At 43.0% G+C, this 20974-nt stretch overlaps 1 protein-coding gene across 1 annotated transcript in view; it reads left to right on the top strand.

Annotated features, from left to right (window-relative positions):
• The window catches only part of Sv2c (synaptic vesicle glycoprotein 2C), a 103380-nt gene that overhangs the window by 23960 nt on the left and 58446 nt on the right, over nt 1-20974 (top strand). The window contains exon 2 of the mRNA XM_051172512.1: nt 10145-10325. Coding sequence (XP_051028469.1) covers nt 10145-10325 — 181 coding nt within the window. The remainder of the gene's footprint in view (nt 1-10144; nt 10326-20974) is intronic.

Raw genomic sequence — 20974 nt, 5'->3', positions numbered from 1 at the left:
GTCACCTATGCTGGGGTGGGCCTTGGTGATGCAGCTATCTTGGAATCATTTCTGTTCCTGTAAGTAGCCCCTCACCAATCCTCCTGTAAGGAACTGCAGTAAAACTCGTTTACCAAGTTGAGTGTTGGTGATATCTGTTCTTTGTCTGTCATTGGATCTCTAGCTGGCATAAGTAGACATGTGTGTTCCCTCCACCCAGGAAAAAAAGTTTTGTCACATGACAGATGGTTCTAATGTACATCTAGATAGAAAGCTGTCTAAAACTTCAGAGTGAACTGCTAAAGAGGAGAGGCCACATTTGGTGGCCTCTCTTCCCTTCCTGTCCCTCATACTTAGCAAGATGTCCAGCTTGCTGCAGGAATCCAACGTGGTAATTAATGATCACCGGCCCCCTTCATTGGATCAAGGATCGAGAATCGGGAATCCACTCACCATTTTCCTTCCTCAGCTAAAACGGCTTGGAGGAGCTTAAAGAGCGGGGTGTGAGACAAATCGTTCGACTGGAACCCCTGCTTGCCCCTGCACAAGCTGGGGAAGCCCCATCTGCCCTCTTTCAGCCAACCCCTCCAGCACCGGAAAGCCTCTGAACAAAGGAAAAGGCACCAAGAGCCCGGTTCCGCATTCTCAGCTGTTGATGCTGCCAACCACCCAAGTCTCCACCAAAGTGCTCAGCTCTTGACTGTATTTGGGCACAAAGCCCCCTTATGGCTGACAGCCATCATTCTTCATCTACAGTCTACAAAACTCCCCAGCCCTGGCCCGGGCGCTACTTCCTCAGCGCCGTTCTTTGGTACAGATGAACCTGCCTTGGAGGAGCACCTTATAAACCTGCCTTTATCTGCTTTTAATCTGCTTTAACTTGGCCTATATTCTGCATCACCGACACACAGAGAAAAGGGCTATTACAAACATATAGTGTCCTTCATGTACCATGAGCTGACTCATATTAATCTTTGTTAAAAACCTGTTGCTGTTATTATAATTGTTATTGTTGCTTCAAACACCAAGCATGTCGCAGTTGCCTGCTTCGAGGGTGAGACTGAAGACCATGTCATAAAAAGTGTGTCACTGCCCCCTCTCCTATTCAACAAGCATGCTATATCCTAGACATTTGACCAAAGACATTAAAGAATAGAGTGGGCTCCCATATTAGGCCTCCTGTCCACTCTCCCTGCTCAGTGGGGTGGGTGTGGCAAAATGCCTCTGACCTTCATATACTGAGCACGCCTAGGCAAACTCAGGTAAACCAGAAGTGTTGCCCATATGAGCAACCAGCTTCTGCCCCTGCCTGGATGACACACTGAAATGTCAGGCTTTCCAAATGTGAGTCAGAAGTGTGCAGTGGATGGCATCTGATATTTACAGTTCTTTCTAGCTAAGGTGAGAGCTGACTTTGGCTGTAAATATTAATTCTCCAGTGTAAATTTGAAAGCCCCACCACCAACACCAACACCTTTGTCCGTATGTCTTTGGTTTAATTTTCCTTGGTTTTATTTGGTTTTATGAAAGTCCATAGATGTATTTGAACACATAATGGCTCCTACTGGTGGCTACTATAAATAATAATTGAAAACTAGGGGTGGAGGGGTAGCTCAGTGGTAGGGAACTTAGCTTGTATGAGAGCCTGAATTCAATCCCCAGCACTGCAATAAGTGCATGAATATAAGTGAATAAATAAATAAGAAATAAAGAGAGAGGTTAGGTTTAGATAAAACTTATTAATGATGGATTATTTAAAGTTCCTGTTGGCAAAAATAACACATAGGTGTGTGTACGTGAGTGTGTTTGTGTATTTCTGCACGTGTATCTGCATGTGTGTGTATCTGAGATTTTAAAGTTAGCCTATTTCCCCACAGCTGTCTCAGGTGGCTCCTTTTCGGGCCCTTAGCTGAGGGAGGTTAGACACTGACCTTCCATGACCCTCTCCTCTTCCTGTCAGATCTAATCACCTCTTCCTTCTTTTTCCCTCCATCTATCTCTCACCAATAGAAATACAGAAATTGCTGCCACCAAACCACTGCGTCTCACCACTTAAGAAACTGCTTTATCCCATTTACTCACTCAGAAACCCTGTGAGATAGGAACTATTATTAGCCCCATTATACTGAGGAGAAAACTGGGGCACAATGAGAAATTAAGTAACTTACCTAGGACCACAGGCCCAGGAATGGGAGAGACAGATCTAGGCTATCTGTTTGCAAGGCCTGAGTGCTTAACTCATTGTTGCCTGGTACAATATTCAGAGTAGTAAATCATGCAGAGGGAGAATATTGCATTGAATTCAAAAATACATTTTTTGTTAAATTTTCCTTCTTCTTCTTTTTCCTCAACTCCTGTTACCTTAATAATGAGATCACTTTTTAAGTATTTTTTTTTTTGAGACAGGCTAGCTTTGAGCATGTGGTCTTGTTGTCTTCACCTACCTTGTGTTGAGATTATACATATGTACCACCATGCTTGGTACTTGTCAGCATTTTCTCCTCTTCTTCTTCTTCTTCTTCTTCTTCTTCTTCTTCTTCTTCTTCTTCTTCTTCTTCTCTTCCTCCTCCTTCTCCTTCTTCTTCTTTCCCCCCTTGGCAGCATTTTCAATGAAAGAGTCTAATAGAGTAGGTGCTGAACTAGACTGACATTTTTTTTATAACTTCTACTTCAAGCACAGAATTTAAACAGACAAGTGTTAAGAAATTGAGCATTATAGATAAAGAGGAAATCTATAGCTGTCCAAGCACTGAGAGGGGGTAGGGACCACAGCAGCTGGAGGAGAGCCACTGAGATCAGACTTCTAAGGATACTGGGAGCATTTGGCCAAGGGAAGCCCATATGAACTCAGACAACAGTGTTGGGGGTCTGGAGACTCTGATCTCAGGGCAGCAGACATGGAAATTTCCAGGGCAGTGGATGGATGTGGAAGATTGGAAGAAGCCAGCAAGAGGAAGCTCCACACCAAAACCAAAGCAGAAGGCTGAGCCAACTATACACCCAGCCTAGCCAAAACATTTGGCTCAGGAAGATTGAGAGACTGGCGTCAGACCTTACAACTAATTATTAAAGAAAGACTCAAACCAATCCTTTGACTTCACTCCAAGGGTTTTTTCAGTGTAGACTGAAAAATCTGAAGTGAAATTTTTTTTCTTAAATGGAACTGGAGAGAGGGAGGTGGTGAGCTGTGGCGTTGACCTTAACTAGCTTTTCTTTGGGTAATTTTTCTCTGTTGTGATCGGTGGCTGTCCCAGTGACTTGTGTAAGCCTGACTTCCTTTAGCGCAAAGCATAGCTTCACAAACTTCACCTTATCTAGTCCAATCATGGCTGATATTTAGTCCTGGAAAGGTTGGCACAAAGCATACATGCACGGGGTCGTTAACTGTCTCATACGTTAGCATACATTCATTCGGGAGTGTCTTGAGTACAGAACAGTCCATCCACTAAGAGGGCTCTTCAAATTGGAATTCACCGTTGTCTTTCTTGCATCCTCCAAGCTGTCTGGCAGCTTTGATTTTACAGGTTCACAATTCTTTAATGTAGAGTGAGAACTTTAAGACACATGACCCTCAGCCTAAACATGGATGGATTCCTCCACTGGCCTCTTTTAGTTATGGAGCTCACATTTGTTTAATGGCACTGATTCGTTTCTGTCTTCTTTCTAAAGTTTATTTTCCTTGCAATAGTTTCCTTTCCTTTCACACCATGTATGTGACTGTGTTGTAAACGAATGTATAAGTAACCACAAACGGAACTGGAACAAACAAGTCAGGAGCATGTGCAACCAGCCTTTGGTAACCACAAAGGGGCCACTAGTGGAAGCAGAAGTGTCCCCGACCCACGGGTTCAGCTATTCGTGGAGTGGCGAGGAGGGTCGCGACCTGTGAATAAAGAATTGGGCGAGAACAGAGACATGGGCCCAGGAAAACGTTGCTTATCGAGGGCCGTTTATTGTAAGGGGGTATCCAAATTTAAAGTAAGCTTCTGAAAGGGCAGGGGGTAGGAAGGAATGCAGTGGAAAGTTACAAAATCTTCTGGGCCAGGCCCAAGGACAGCAGGTGTGGAGTGGGGCGATTATTCAGAAGTCGCGATACACCGAATGTTCTCTTTCTCAAGGTCAGGCTGGATCTTTGTGGTTGCCAGGCAGAATAATTATCTCAAGTATGCAGACAGCTGTGGCTTTCAGCCAGCAGGGCCTCTCAGCCACTGGGGCAGGTCAGGCAAGGTCCTATGGCTCCTGACACAGAAGGGAGAAGAGTAGGTCAAAGTTAAAGGCTTTCAGTGGTCGGTCTCAACGTGCTTGTTGGTGGGGTGGGGGTGAGGCTGGTTAACTCAATGAGTTGGATAAGTAAATTACGGCCAAGTATATGAAAGGAAACATTATTTAAGACACTATGCAGGCTCTATGGAAGACCATCACGATAGACTTAGTGACCACAACAGTGGGGAAGCCTTGCTTAATACTTACTAAAAGGAAAAGTAAGAATTGACAACCAGTGAGAAAAGTTCCAAGGGCCCTAGGAGGTGGGTGGAAAATTACCAAGGGAGCACATCATAGGGCAAGCGGCATCCTCACTGTGTGGGTCTAGCTGGATTCTTGCTGAAGGCAAACTAGGACGCTTGGACATCCACTGAGGGATGGTAGGGGATGAGAAAACTGGTTAGGAATCAGGGAACGTCACTTACGAGCAGGGAGGTCCTGACTTATCAGGCATCTTGCTAAAACCAATGCAGGGAGAAACATGCAGCCAAAAGTCAGGGCCTAGCTGAGATGAGAGGAGTCTAGCTGGCTAGGTTTAGTCAAGGAGAGAGAGCATCCCTCAGGGAGCTTCTACTGTAGACACACCCTGAGTTTGTGGGGGACAACTCTACCCCTGGGGAAATAAGTGTATCTGATACTTTTGAAAGAGGTGACGGATAGAAATAGCCAGCACAATTGTGGCAATAATGGTATTTTCTTTCTTCTCTGAGTACAACAGACTACATTTTGTTAATTTTTTTTTCAAACATTCCCAGAAATTTTATTTTTATTCAAAGTGACTCATTTCATTTTGACTTAGAAGTTTTAACATAAGTCATCACTCCCCTCCCCCAATGTAACAGGTGAGTAAGACCAATGTTGCCTCATAGAGAATTTTTTTCCCCAGTGAATTCAGCATGCCACCATAGAAAACTTTTCATTAAAAAAAAATCAATGTATAAATGATGCTGTGGGTCCTAAAGTCGTTCATTGGTCATCAATAACTAAAATGTTTAAAACCATTTTTAAAAACCAATTGGCAGTTACTACAAGGAAAAACTGGAGCCTGTTTCCTAAATTGTCCTGTTTTGTTTAAATATGGTTTCAACTGACGCTAGGAGTAAAGATGTGGCCCCTTCGAGGAATGTCAGAAGGAATCAAAAGTAGCCTAGCAGAGGCAAAAATGCAAATGTGATATTTATCAGGGGAAATGGGACTATGATTAAATCAAATTGAACCAGCCTCCACATTAGAAAATGCCTGGATAAGAAAGTCATACTCGAGGCCTTAGGGTTTGTCTCTGAAGACTAAGACACAGATCTGGCCAAAAATGGATGGCCTTTACCAGAACTGTGGAAAAGGCTTGTGTCTCAGGCCAGGTTCAACCTCCTGACAGCCTCCCTGGATTAAATAAATTCATAAAGGACTCAAGGATCACAGTCTAGAGTGTCTTTCCATTGCTCTTTCTCGATTGACCTGGAGGCTCACTTATAGTCCCGAGGAAGGTGGGCAGCAACTCTTTCTGTTTGTTGTTGTAGAGTTCAAAATAAAGTTTCTCTGTGTAGCCCTGACTGTCTTCCTGATGCTTGCTCTGTAGACTAGGCTGGCCTTGAACTCAGATAGTGTTGGGATTAAATGCATAGGACACCATACCTAGGGCAGAAGCCTTTCCATAGCTATTAATTCTGCTTGCCCTTTTGAGGGCTCAAGCTCTGACTTCCCTGTGTCTTCAGAGTTAGAACACACTGCAGCCTGTGTCTTCTCCCCTTGAACACGTATTAGACCCTAAGTAAGACATGTCTTCCTTAGGGTGTTTCAGTGGAAAGCATGCCAACCCAATAGGACTTTTAGGTTCATGTGAGCATACAGAGCACTTAGGGATCAGGTTCACATGACGAGCTGACAAGTCAGTCCCAGGAAGCCCAAGAGCCTGTGTTCAAAGTCCTTGTCCCAAAGTTCAGACATAGTTTGAAGAGCAAAGGTCTAAAAGATGCAATTTCAAATTCTGCCTTCTCCCAGCTTCTTAGTCTTCTCACTTCTAAAATGACAGGCTCTGACTGAAAGTTCTTCCTAACCATGACCAGCAAAGCTTCGTGAAGCATTGGTCTTCCTAACCATGACCATCATGAAGCATGGATCTTCCTAACCATGACCATCATGAAGCATGGGTCTTCCTAACCATGACCATCATGAAGCATGGGTCTTCCTAACCATGACCATCATGAAGCATGGGTCTTCCTAACCATGACCATCATGAAGCATGGGTCTTCCTAACCATGACCATCATGAAGCATGGGTCTTCCTAACCATGACCATCATGAAGCATTGGTCTTCCTAACCATGACCATCATGAAGCATGGATCTTCCTAACCATGACCATCATGAAGCATGGGTCTTCCTAACCATGACCATCATGAAGCATGGGCCTTCCTAACCATGACCATCATGAAGCATGGGTCTTCCTAACCATGACCATCATGAAGCATGGGTCTTCCTAACCATGACCATCATGAAGCATTGGTCTTCCTAACCATGACCATCATGAAGCATGGATCTTCCTAACCATGACCATCATGAAGCATGGGTCTTCCTAACCATGACCATCATGAAGCATGGGCCTTCCTAACCATGACCATCATGAAGCATGGGTCTTCCTAACCATGACCATCATGAAGCATGGGTCTTCCTAACCATGACCATCATGAAGCATGGGTCTTCCTAACCATGACTACCATGAAGTATGGGAGAGCAGAGAAGGCAGGGGCACATCCAGAATGCACAGCTGCTCCAGGTTTTCAAGAATGCAAAATGGCAAGATGGAGGCAAGTGGGAAGTACAGTATATAGCCGTCTAAGCTCAGTGGCTGCAATTTTACTCACACCAAGCCATTGTTAGCGTTCAGGTGTTCGGTTCTCATTAGAGTACGTGATCAACAACTGAGGCTTCTAATTTCAATGCGCTCCTCTCATATATGTTGTTTGGTGGGTTTAGTCCTTCCCATAGCTTGCACAATGGAATAGTCTAATTACCATAAGCTACAGAAGGGCTATTGCTGTCATTGAAAGGGCAAGTGGAGTCCACGTGCAGCGGCACATGCTCGTGGTCCAAGGACTTGGGAGGATGAGGCAGGGGGATCCTGAGTTCAAGACCTGCCTGGGCTGCATAGGGAGACATTTTCAAAAGCAAGGAAAAGGAAAGAAGAGGATGGGAACAAAGGAAAATGCTAGTAAGTGATTATGTACTGGATGCAGACAGTTCACTTCTGGGGTATCCTCATCTCCTACAGTAGGGTAACAATGGGAGCCACAGAGAGGTTGTACTGGTATTGCTGTCCTGGTGGCTTTCTCTTAGGGTGGAAGGAAACTGTAGGATCTAAGGGGAGTGAGGGACCTTATCTCTGCACATACAACTATGAGCAAGACCTCCAAGTATGTAGGTCCCAGGAGCTACAGGCCACTCACTCCTGACCAATAGACACTCGGTTTCTGATGTGTAGGCATTTGTGAAGACACAGACAACATCACCAAGTAGCCTTGCCTCTGGATCCTGAGAGGTGTGAGTGGCAGTCGTGAGCCTCTTAGCCTGTCAGTGGGGCTAAGCTGGACAGGCTCTTCCTTGGATGAACCCAAATGCTTTTGGAGTACACTTGCTCTGCACAGATGCATTCTTTAAACGTGGGCAGGTTTTGGACCTCAGGGTATGAGCAGTCTCTTTTGAGAAGGAGGAAGCATGCATCCAGCCCTTTGATAAAGAGGAAATCATGTCAGCCACGCGCAAAGGCTCCATCCAGGTCTTTGCAGTCACTGGACTGGGTGAAGAAAGAGTCCAATTTTAGAGTTGTTCTGATGCCACTCACTGGGGCTGTGCAAAAAACATCTGTACAGTGAATTTTATAAAACTGTGTTTGTTTTTCAATTTCTCTCCTAACCCAGCTATCACTCCAATAATTGAGACTCAATTATTATATTTTAACAAGCTTCACAGCACGACCCTGAGCAGTATTAACTCTATTATTAACCCTCTAAACTAATCTGGCTTCCTCCCATCGTACATTCGAGAGATACTTGCACATAGTGACTTTCCCTACTGGAGTCTCTCTCTCCTGGTCTCTCCTGGACACCACCACCCACCATGGCTGAATCCTTCCCTGAATCCTTTATTTCCTCCTCTAACTCCTCCTCCCCTGGATGGCAGGAAGTCCAGCCCTATTCTCTTCCCTGCCCACCAATTGGCTATAAGCTGCCTTATTGGCATATCAGGGGACAACTGGGGAGAAGAGTTTATACAACATTGAGAAAGGAGATTCTCAGAACAAGGTTTGCAACCAGATATGGGGGATACAGAAATTAGCGTTTGAGTTACACAATAACTTTATGCCTACACACATTCTCAGTCTTGGTGTGATGGTCAGACAGCCTTGCCAAGTGTTTTCTTTCTGAGCTTCATATTAACTCATTAAGTATGTGGTTAGTGTTAATTAGGGGGTGTGTGAATGTTTAAACAGGACATTTCTTAAGCTCATCTCCATCAATTAATTAGCCCTCCCCCCTTTTTGCAATGTCAGACTATCTGGAATGTATATTTAAAAACAGTGCTTAAACAAGTGGTTCGTGCCTATAATCCTAGCACCCAGGAGGCTGAGACAGGAGGGTCATGGCAAGCCTGGTCGATATAGTGAGTTCTAGGCCAGCCAGGGATGTATAGCAAGATTTTGTTGAGACAGACAGACAGACAGACAGGCAGACAGACTGACAGATGGATGGATAATAGGCAAATAGATAGATGTATGGATAGATAATAGGTAGACAGATGGATAATGGAAAAGAAGTGGATGAAAAATGAAGTAAAAGCCTCTTTAGTCCCCTTCTGTACATAAGAAACCTTCACTTGTTGTGTCTTTTCTCTCGGGCACTTGAGTCTCAGAAAGGCTTCTGAACTGATGCCTGCCACACCTAACATTGTTTCATCCTCGCAGAGGTTTGCACAGTGTTTGTTGAAGGTTTCTTTTTCTTAGAGGAGAGTGAATTAGAAAATCCCAAGTGTCCACTCACAGTGACAGCCAAGAGGGACATCTGACTCCAAGTTTTCTGTTTGTTTTCCTCAGGGATCAAGGTCAGCATTAACATTTCTGCTTGAATTCTTGGCTCTGAGGAGAAGAGCTAGAAACCCTTTATGTTAAGCCTGGTAATAGCTAAGTTCACTTTCCTCAACTCCAGAGCCTTCAAGGGGGACTAGAAATAAGAAGCTATAGAGTACTCTAGAAGGGTTAAGGCCTGGCCTTAGCACAGGTCACCTGGTGTAAGCAGAGATTTTATTTTTTAAAACATATTTTATTAATTTGTTCATATTACATCTCAAGTGTTATACCATCCCTTGTATCCTCCCATTCCTCCCTCCCTCCCATTTTCCCCTTACTCCCATCCCCTATGACTGTGACTGAGGGGGACTTCCTCATCCTGTGTATGCTCGTAAGCAGAGATTTTAAACAGTTGTAGGTCCACTTTGACATGGGACTAGGAGTAGGGAGGAGGGGCTTGTGTCCTTGGCATGGTGACACATACATGGAGCTTTGGGACCAAAAATGGAAACCCAGAGTCAGACTCCAGGATGACTCCATGAGATTTTTCTTTTCATGCCTTCCAACTGCATATCCATCCACATAAGGCTGGCCTGGAATGTGACCGGCTTGTGTTCTGCATATGATGGTAAAGGAAGCAACCTCCATCAGTGCTCCTGAGGGGTCAGGGTGGCCAAAGACCTGGCAGGGCTAACTACCAAACCGAGTACCGCATCCCTAAGGATGCGCTTTTAGAGGTGTTTTCCCTGTGCAAAATGCTGGGGTGTGTTCTGTGCCTCGTTTGCTGTTACATGTGCTGTTTGTTCCCAGCCTCTGACCTGTTCCTTTGTTTTCTGTGTGTTGCAGGCAGCATAGTGTACCTCGGGATGATGGTGGGGGCGTTCTTCTGGGGAGGACTGGCAGACAAGGTGGGAAGGAAGCAGTCTCTTCTGATTTGCATGTCTGTCAACGGATTCTTTGCCTTCCTTTCTTCATTTGTCCAAGGTTATGGCTTCTTTCTCTTCTGTCGTTTGCTTTCTGGATTCGGGTAAGGTTTTTCTCCTTCATATTTTTCAAGTAATGTGCTTACTCATGATTATATGTGCTTTCAGCTCTGTGAGATCTCAGCACCAAGAAAGAAACTTTTAACATGTGTCCTCTGTTTCTGTGTCCCTCCCCCCAAAGAAGTCCCAATGTTGATTCTTAGAAATGTAACTGTTGACTTTTAAATCTAGGATGGGACTGAAACATGCATGTTCCTGTGGCGGGGGCGGGGCTGTGAGTGAATTCTAGGGACTGGTTTTGCTTAAGTTGGAATTCAGTTTTCACAGCAAAACCCATTCAGACACACAGGTTTCTTTTACAAATTTAAGTAAGAAAGAGCTGTACCCACTACAATGTTTCGCATTGTTTAGGGACTGCTCTTAAATCCAGGAGTAGGCTGACTCAAATGCCTGTGGCTTTCTTGGTCTAGGGCACCTATGTGTCTTTAACTAGGGGCGGGCAAAGCCTGCTCTGGGAGACATAAGCTCTGCCTGTAAGTTCCTGATTTGGGCAGAACTGACTACAGTTGTACTACTAGCCACGTGCAGGGCCATAGGACAGTCAACGATGTAGCTGTTTTCCTGAAAGAGACTGACTTGCTTACTATTCCTCTAGGCCCCTGTGTGTGGGGAAAACCCAATGGCCTGATTATGAGACTCTGAGGAACTCCCCTTTAATAAGAAAAAATTTGTAGAAATATGAAATTTATGCTTCCCAATCGGCCACCTGGAGATACTCTTTTCAAGATGCTGCTAGGAACTACAGTTGCTTTTTTTTAATGATGAAATAAGGGATGCAGGGTGTTTATGAGTTTGAGAAGTTATCACCATCCGTTGATCACGGTCTATACAGCAGGACACAGCCTGTGGACCAAAGTCAAAGAATGCCAGCGTATCTTTTTCTTACATACATACGTTCAGCTGCAACCAATATTTTTCAGAATAGTGTTAGTATGTGCTGAACAGACTCCAAGGATACAGGAGCCTACAGGGCAATGGCTCAACCTGTTAGCTGCTTGAGGGAAGATGGCCCTGGGTGCTGTAAAAGACAGTAAAGCAAGCTATGATCACAATGGCCTGACGTGGCTCTGTAAGTCACTTGATCCCAGAAGTGAAACAAGGAGCTGCTAACGTCTCACTTGATCTGTATAAGTAGAAAGGTTCCATAACAAATGAACAAAACTCTCACTCAGATCGTTGAAAACAGTCAGGGTTCCTCAGCCAAGTTCCAGGCTGGCACCATGCCACAGACCCACAATTCCTCTCATCAGAGAGAAGCCCAGTCCCTCTGAGGAAGGATGCCACTATGTCAGTGAAGATTCGGTGTGAATGTTTCTCATAATCTTCCCCAAAGGGGATGATTATGCTTCAAGAAAAATAAATAAACAAAAGAAAATAGGCTTCGGAGCTTACTGGACACTGGCTGGATTCCAACAGACCAAAGTGAGAACGTGGTCACTGATATTTTAGCTCAGGTCTGGCAAGCAGTAGGCCAGGAAGTCTCCAGCTCCACCCTGTGCTTGCTTGATTCCAAGGTTCCAGAATGTTCCATTGGAAGAGATGTACCTGGCAGTGACTGAGTCTCATTTGGCAGAGTGTCTCCAGTTTTTGAAGATGCTAGAACAAAAGGAGAAGTTGCAGGTCACCAAGCCCTCACCCTGCAGATGTTGTGGATTCAGAACCAGTAATGGCTACACTCAGCCCCATTAACTTGCAACGTCATGATTAAGCCACCTGGCCATCCAAGGCTTGGGTGTCTACCTCTTGGCTTCGGTGTGTGGGCCTGGGGAGAGGTTTCGTTTTAGGCTGAGATCTGCTAAATAGCCAAATACGCTCCTGGTATGTCTTCATCCCTCAGCTCATATGACAGCATTACAGGTGTGTGCTACCATATTTAGATTTCTGCTTTTTTTTTTTTCTTTTCACCAAGCTGAGGCTTGAGTGTATTTTCTTAGAAAATAAATATACCCAGCTGACATGATCTTTGTGATTTTAAATATTTATTCTGTACAAAGAAAGATTTTTTCCCCTTCCTGGGCACATTAGTGTCTGTAAGGGTAAGGAACGGGACCTCATCCAATTGTCCATCTGTCTTTTATTTTTATTTTTTCAAATGAGTCTCACACCAAGGCAACACATGTCTCTCTTATCTGTTGCCACTGACAATTAGAAAGCTGGGAAATGGGATTGGCACCGCTGATTTATTTTCACTTGCCCCAGAATTAAATTATTTGTTTCCAGCCACTGTTAATTAAGGGAACGATCATGTGTTGGGCACCAGGCGATGTCAGACTTGGGAGCTGCTCACAGAGGGCCTGGCGTTGTTGAGCATGACGGTCAGGAAGAATAGAGAATAGCAACAGTGGCAAGAATGCACTGTTGTTGTCTCAGTGTGTTGGAAATGAAGGACAGGTCGTGTCTTCCAGCCTGAGTGGAACCGGACCACACACACTGCATAGGCGTGCCCAGTGCGCATGAACTGACTGGGTGACAGGAAGACCAGTTTGGCTCTGTGGAATTCCTTGCTACTAACTGTGATTCTCCCAACTGCTTTTTTTATAAAAATAAAAAATTAAATATTCAAAACGGTTTTCCTTTAGTTAGGAAATCGAGGCCAAGGTAGGCTATTATTTCCAAATGGTCCACAGCACCTATTTTTTTGTTTTGTTTGTTTTGTGTTTTTTTTTTTTTTAGCACCTGATTTTCAGTTCTCTGATTTTTAGTCTGATTCAGAACTACATGGTTATCTTATCAAAAGTGTTTTCTTTTAAGAAATAATTTACTAATCACATTGAGAAAGTGGAAAAAAATTAATTTTAATATGTCTTATAAAATGCATGAATAGTGCTTGCTTTGGGAGAGATGATGGGTTCAGCATTATATGCTAATTGACTCACTTAAACCTCATTGGTCTCCACGAAGAAATACTAGCATGTAAGGATGGTCATCTAGATAGTGCAGACAAAGAGGGCAAGGCACATGGAGCGGTGGTAACTACCCAAAGGCACACAGTAACTGGCCTAGCCAGCTTTCAAACCCAGGGTGGCCAGATCCAAGGCTTGCTCTATTTGAGACCCAACCAGAAATGACTCTGTATATGGCACCAAACTCTAAACATGATGGCTGTATATATGTATGTATGTATGTGTGTGTATGTATGTATGTATGTATGCATGTGTATGTATGTATGTGTGTGTGTATGTATGTATGTATATGTATGTATGTATGTATGTATGTATGTATGTATGTATGTATGTATAATATATACATGAGTGCTTCATGCACAACAGAAGAGGGCATTCGATCCCATACAGATAGATGATTGTGAGCCACCTTGTGGCACCTGGGAATTGAACTCAGAACCTCTGAAAGAGCAGCCAGTGCTCTTCACCACTGAGCCCACTCGTAAATATTTTAACAGATCAATCCAGGAAGATCTCTGACCTCAGAAAATTGGAATGGGAAGACATTTTCTGAAATGTGCTTGGGATGTATTTAATTGAAAAATAATCTCAAACCAAACTGTACACAGGGGAGGGATTTTTCTTAGATTTGTTGGTCAACATGTTAACCAACTGGCCACAGTAGCTTCTGGTGCCCCATATTTGACCATTTCCCCTTGGTGGGGAGGCCTGGTGGCACTCGGAGAAAGAATAAGCAGGCTACCAAGATGAGACTTGACCATATGGTCGGGGAAGAGGTCTTCCTCAGTCATAGACCTAGGGGAGGGGAATAGGGTACAAGAAGAAGGGAGGGAGGAACGGGAGGATACAAGTAATGAGATAACAATTGAGATGTAATCTGAATAATAAATAAATAATAAAAAGCATGATTTGCCAAGCTACAATGTATTTATTGTAAATGGAAGGATATATTACAGTAAAATTTGAAGACTTGGTGCGTGTAAAAGAATGCACCATCTCATGCGTAATTTTACACTTACTATGTGTTAAATAATAATATTTCTAATGTGCTGGATAAATAAGCATATATTAAGATGAACTTCCTTGATTTTTTTCCCCTTGTTTTAGTATCTCTTCTATAAAATAATTATGCATGTGGCTCTACTCGCTCTATATTTCTTTGGGACAGCACTATCTTAGACAGTGCCTTTTACAGGCTTTCTGATGCAAAGGTTGACCTTTTTAGCAGGCCTTATCTCCCAGCCTACCCTGCGGTAGAGGTAGCGCTGATCCCAGTGGGAAGGAAATGGAGCAAAATCTCTTCCACACTCAGAACATCGCATGGTCATACCTTAGCCATATGCACCCTTTAGAATTCACTCTTGGAGGACAGAAATGTGTGCTTTTGTCTAAAGCTCTAACAACTCATGGTTTGGTTGATGCAGAGTTTGAGGGGGTGAAGGGGTAGATGGGGGGATGACAGATGCACGGGTAAGTAGACATTTAGAGGAAGGATAAGTAATAGATGTTTGCAACAATGATTGATTGATTATATCTGTGTGCTTTTTATAATTTCCCACAGATAAGTGTTATAATCATGTCTGTCTTTATTCACGGAGCCATTTAAGTGTTGAGGGACTGCATTCTCCAAATTCGCTCAAGAGTGACAAGAGCTTTTGTATACAAGACAGCATCAGTACCCTGATCTGTGGCTGCGCCATTTCTCCCTGTGGCACTAGGCTGCTTCTGCAAGTGTGTGTGATTCCACAAATTGAAGGGCTTAGGAGAACCAATCTGGCTGTAAATAAGTTAGAAGAGTTGCATCGCTATGTCTTTGTTACCTTTTGCCCAAGTTTAATGCTTACAAACCAATGTCTTTAATGACCAAGTTTCCTACAAAATACTGCCTTTATAGTTTACATAGTATTGAGAAAATAACCTTCCGTATCAAAATATATTATTTTTTTATATTACGGTTCTGGAGATTGGAGAACTTAAACTCCCCACTGGCTGAGGAGGTCCTTTACCAGTTAAGTTTGCCACTTATTATTATCTCTATCCTGATTTATTGTAACAAAGCTGTGCCTCCTACTGAACCCAGTTCCCTCACTTCCTGTGTCAATCTAGCCTATTCAGAGAGTATGACATATGTGTTCTTTCATCTAAGCAAGGGCAGCAATAAACGTGGATGTGAAAGTGTCTCCGTGTAGCACGGTCCTTTGGGTACAGGGCCAAGAGCAGCACTAGTTGTGTCACATGGAAGTGTAAACAACTATGGCCATTGTGGGAATCTGCGTGGAGGTTCCTCAAGAAACTAAAAGTTAAAAATAGATAATGACATCTTTTGAGCTGTTGTTTGATTTTTTTTTTTTTAATATCTGGATGCAATCTAAAGCATAACCAATTACATCCAAACTGCTATGTAATTTGTCAGCACAATGTCTTCCCTCCTTTTTGTTGATTCTAAGTAAGGATTAAAAAGTTATTTTCCTTGGGTGTTATTTGGTATTGTGGTGCCTGGAACTGCCCTTCCACTGTTGCTTGTCTATCTCCCTAATACTTGTCTCAGTACAAGCTGCCAGGGTCCACTCCTGGTGGGTTTTGAGCCTTGCTAATCATCTGTGAGAAACGTGCGGCTCTACAGTGATACTTCAACCTCCTCCTTAACTATGTTCTCACATAACCTCCCACTTCCTAGCAAAAAATAGAAGGTGGAGGTAAAAGATTGTTTGAAAATTACATTGTGAGAAAGCTAGAATTAAAGTAGTCTGTGTGTATGTGTTTGTGTACTGTTTATATGTGTGTACATGTGTTTGTGGGTACGCTCACCCATTGGGTGCCCATGTGGGGGGTAGAGGTTGAAGTCAGGATGTCTTCTTCTATGGCTTCTCTGTCTTATTTCTTTTGAGGCAGGATCGCTCACTGAACCTGGATCTTATAGTCTCAGCCAAACTGTCTGACCAGTTCATTGCCCAGAATTTACCTGTCTGTCTCCCTCAGTGTTAGGACTGTAGGTGTATGTTACCAAGCCTGGCTTACTACATGGATGCTGGGAATGCGAACTCATGTCTTCATGAGTTCACTTTACTCCCTGAACCATCATCACCTCAGCCCCTAGGATGAAATTATCCTTTGCCACGTGTTTACTGGTGAATTAAAAGTAGAACAAAATTATTCAATAGAATCCTGCAATAATTTGAGTGAGAATGACCCCTATAAGCCTCGTATATGTGAATCCCTGGTCCCTGGTTGGTGGAACTATTTGGGAAGGATTAGGAGGTGTGGCCTTGGAAGTGGTGTCACTGGGGGCTCACTGTTTCGGAGGTTTTAGTTAATAACTGGTTGATTCTGTTAGTTTTGGGCTTGTGACGAGATGGTATGTCAAAAAGAAAGTAGCCAGTGGTAGGGTGAACTTCTCACCTCATGGGAGCTAGGAAGTAAAGAAAGAGATCTTGGAGAAGAACCTGCAGCCACCATGTTACCAAATAAGCAAAGTCCAAACTAAATACTTGTCTTTATACCCACAGTTAAATGTTGTCCTCATTCCTTGAGAGGAAAGTTCTCTTTGTAATAGACAGAGACTATTACAGAAGCCACAACCAATCAAAATGCAGAGTTGTGGGTCTTGGTTCCCAACTGATACATCTGCAAAGCAACTCTTGAGCCCGAGGCTCAGGGAACATTACAGAAAAGGGGGTGGAAAGACTGTAAGAGCCAGAGGATCAGGGAGTTGACATGAGACTGTCTTCTCAGAACTTCAGAAGCTACACGCACAATTTCTCATCAACAAGACTGCCTAAACAGGAGCCAAACAAAAACAGCAATAGACATCCCCAAATTAGATGTGAGATTAAAACACAGGCCTCAGCCCTACACAAAGATCACCAGGCAACTAAGGAAAGCTGAGAGAGGGAGTCTTTACCAGTGGAGAAAACACCAGTAGGCTATCCAACACCAAATAGTCAGCCCTGAAAATGTACACATAAGTAACAATGTATGCAGACTGAACAGACTACATTTAGGAATATATGTGTGTGCATGTGTATCCATCTAAATACATGTGTGTAAGAACAATTAGTGAAAAAGAAAAAGAGGCCATGAATTTGAAAGAGAGCAAGGAGGTGTCTATGGAAGGGTTTGGAGAGAGGAAAGAGAGGGGGAAATTATGTTGTAATACCAAAATCAGAAGAAATATTTTTAAAAGACTGGAATATGGTAGTCCAAATCCTCCCAGAGCACCTCCCCAGTGGCCATGACACCTCCAAATGGACTTCATCTCTTAAAAGGTCTATCACCTGTCAACACTGGGTCACCTGGGGATAAAGCCTGGGGTGCACAGGTCTTTGGAGAAATCTCATCAAGCCATAGCAGCCCATATAACTCAGCATGACACGGTACACAAAGGTACCCACCCCATCTGGACTGGAGCATTGTGAGGGTTAAGGGAGCCAAGCTTTCTTGTTTCTGGAAGGTTTGTACAGACAGTAAGCCTTGACGTCCTGTATCACCTGCTGCTGTAAGCTGATTTAACGTACCGGCCTCACTTTTCTCAGAAGAGGGGAATCTTGCCTGCAAATGTCCCACTCATGACTTTGTCTTAGGTGACTGGGGAAAATAAATCAGTATGTTCTATGATAGTTACCAAATACAGACGAGGTCTGTATACTGAGCCAAAGTCCCGACTTAGTCCAGGAAGGTGTTTCAACATATAATGTCTCATTTTTACAGTTTCATAAACATTGTTGTAAAAAAACCCAGATGTTAATATTAATTATTTTACATTTTTTTTCAACTTTCAAAGGCCAATTATCAGTGTTCAAGTTCATTTGTGCAGATTTATATACATTAATATCTGGATAATTTTCTTCCTGTATAGTGTAGATTTCGATGGTTATTCCTTCTGTGCCTCCCCCTATTACCAAGGATAATTGAGGTTTGATGGATTTGGAAGGGCATAGGATAGGCTTAGTCTGTTACTGAGGAAGTCCCTTTCGAGCCACTTGGTTCTGATTGCTTCATTTATGTAAACATTCCATCGCAGATCAGCTTGAAAGGATCCTGAGCAGCTTTGAATAGCTATCGTGACAAAATGAGCAATAAGATTCCCATGTTCAGGGAACTTGTGGGTGTCTCACCCATCAAGTAGTATAGAAGATAATTATTCAATCCTTGCATTATGGATTTTTAAAATATAAAGCTAATCATACATTTCACATTAAATCTCGGTTCCCTGCAATTGTTTCCTGTCTGCAGCACTATTCATATTTTGGGCTGGTTAATTCTTTCCTCCTGGGTGCCTGTTCTCGTTACTGGCCAATGTCTAGCATCCTCTTTGGCCTCTGCCTCCTTGAGGCCAGAAGCACCTCCTGAGTTGTAACAACTAGCATTGCCTCCAGCTAGCTCTAGACATACAAAGATAGGCATGGCCATGGTGAAAGGAGATAAAAGTAACAAAAACGCACCTGTAAGGGCCACTGATACATGGACCGTGAGAACTCCCACCAAGTATTTATCTCTAACATGTCCTCAGAAATTATATCCAGATGTGGTAAACACCATCACCAAGACCAAATAATTAGGCATGTTGTCCCCTTGTATGCTGCCTTTTTATTAGCGTATGGATCTCATTATATTTTCATACATGTGTGTCATTGTACTTTGCTCACACTTGCCTTCCCGCCATCTCTCGTCTGCCCCAACCCCCTGTAGTCCTCTTTCATCCTCTAAAGTGTCTTCCTTCACCTTCTGTGCTGTAGGTGCTGCTTTATTAACCTATGTCTGTGTATGAGAGAAAACATAACCATATTTGTCTTTCTGAGTCTGGTTGGTTTTGACAATGAGGTGATTCCATGCCATCCACAATCTATATAATTTCTTTCTTCTCTATGACCCAATATAGCTCAATGGTGCATATGCACCATGCTTCCTTCATCCCTTCACTGATAGAACAGCTCCCCAAGAAAAGGTTACCCCACCCAAAATTTTAATGATTGGTAGACAGTTATTCCATACCTTGGCTGTTGTGAACAGTGTCACAGTGAACATGGATGTGCAGGCGTCACCGTGGTATTCTGGCTCAGAATCCTTTGGCATACACCAAGAAGCAATACAGGAGGATGTATATACCAAGTCTATTTTCAGATTTTTTTTTTAGGAACCTAAGAATACTGAGTCACATACTGACCGACTAACTTATAGTCACTAGCCTTGTCTAAGGGTCCATGTCTGCCTTCTCTTAGTCCAAACTTAGTTCGTTGTTGTTGATTTTTTTTCTTTCTTTCTTTCTTTCTTTCTTTCTTTCTTCGTTTCTTTCTTTCTGCCTACTAGATTCTGATTAGATCCTCACTGAAAATGTTGAGGTAAAAAATGGAAACCCCTTTTTAATTTGCAAACATAGGAGGCTGAGCTGTGGGTAGCTTTATGCTGCATCACCAGTTTTGTGAGAACTAACTGTATTTACAAGATATAAGAGTGCCTGCCTTATAGGGTGAAAGCGGGAGGGAGGAACGGGAGGATACAAGGGATGGGATAACAATTTAGATGTAATCTGAATAAATTAATTAAATTAATTTAAAAAACAAAAACAAAAAAAAGAGTTCCTGCCTTTCATCTTGTCAAGGAACTTTTATTGATGATAGTTATTGCAGCTGCAACAGTTTTATGAATGACATCCAGGTGTTTTAGAAGCACCTAGAATGTCCATCAGGATTGCCCAGTGCCCTCTGATCAGCCTCAAGTGAACTCTTCGTGTGATAAGGACCACGGGGACATTTGAGAAATGAGTGGTCATAGTGACTAAGGCACAGGGTAACTCAGGAACCCTGGGAAGTATGCTGACTCAGCACTTGCACCTCAGTGTCCTCGGCTTTTTTTTTTTTTTTTTTTTTTTTGTGGTCGTATTGATTTAGGAAGTGGTGTGTATGTCCTTGTTACTCAAGAGGCTTAAGTGATCAATACAGCATAATCCAGGAGAGCTAGTGTGCCTACTTCAACATGGAAAAATCTGAAAAATCTTAGGAGAAAATATGTGGCATATGCCCACTGGTCCAGGTGATCAGGGCACATAGACACACATCAGGCAGCTTCCACTTTCACCTTGCATAGAGTATGGAATACCAGAGATGGGCAACACTTCAGCATAAAAGGGATGGTTTTCCTCTGAATAAAGCAGGCTACAAAGATGCTAATATTTTCCCTAGAATAGAAAACCAGCCCACAATAAGAGAGTGGGTGTTTGGATTGTTTTACAGATCTTAGAGAATAGAGAAATTTACAAAGGATTTAATAGCATTCCACACTAATTTCTCAGATTCATTTATCCATATTCAGCCTTCATTGCAGCCTGGCATACGTACATATTGAGAGCCATCCATGCAGAAAGGAGCACCTTCAAAAAAGGCAATGAATCAAACCCGGCTTGATTATTAAGCACTTAGAATTTTTCTCTTTTTAACTCTGACTTATTGAAAACTAACAGGGAGTCTTAAATTTTTAGCCATGTTGGAGTACATTTATCTTAGTTCCAAGGTGTCTGACGTGTCTCGGCATGTAATTTTGCTTTCACGAGGTGTGAGTTATAGTTGTTCCTTTCAGAGTGTCCAGAGTCCTGATAAAACATTAGCTGGGATGTGAAGAGTCCATCAAAACTGGAGATTCTTTTATGCTCTGAGAGCTGATGCCATGGCAAGGCCATAGCCCAGTGGGTAAAGGCATTTGCTGTGCACGCAATCATGAGGATCTGAGTTTGAATC

This window comes from Acomys russatus, chromosome 30, assembly GCF_903995435.1.
Source record: "Acomys russatus chromosome 30, mAcoRus1.1, whole genome shotgun sequence".
Lineage (NCBI taxonomy): Eukaryota > Metazoa > Chordata > Mammalia > Rodentia > Muridae > Acomys > Acomys russatus.
This window is presented reverse-complemented; position numbering and strand designations above follow the sequence as displayed.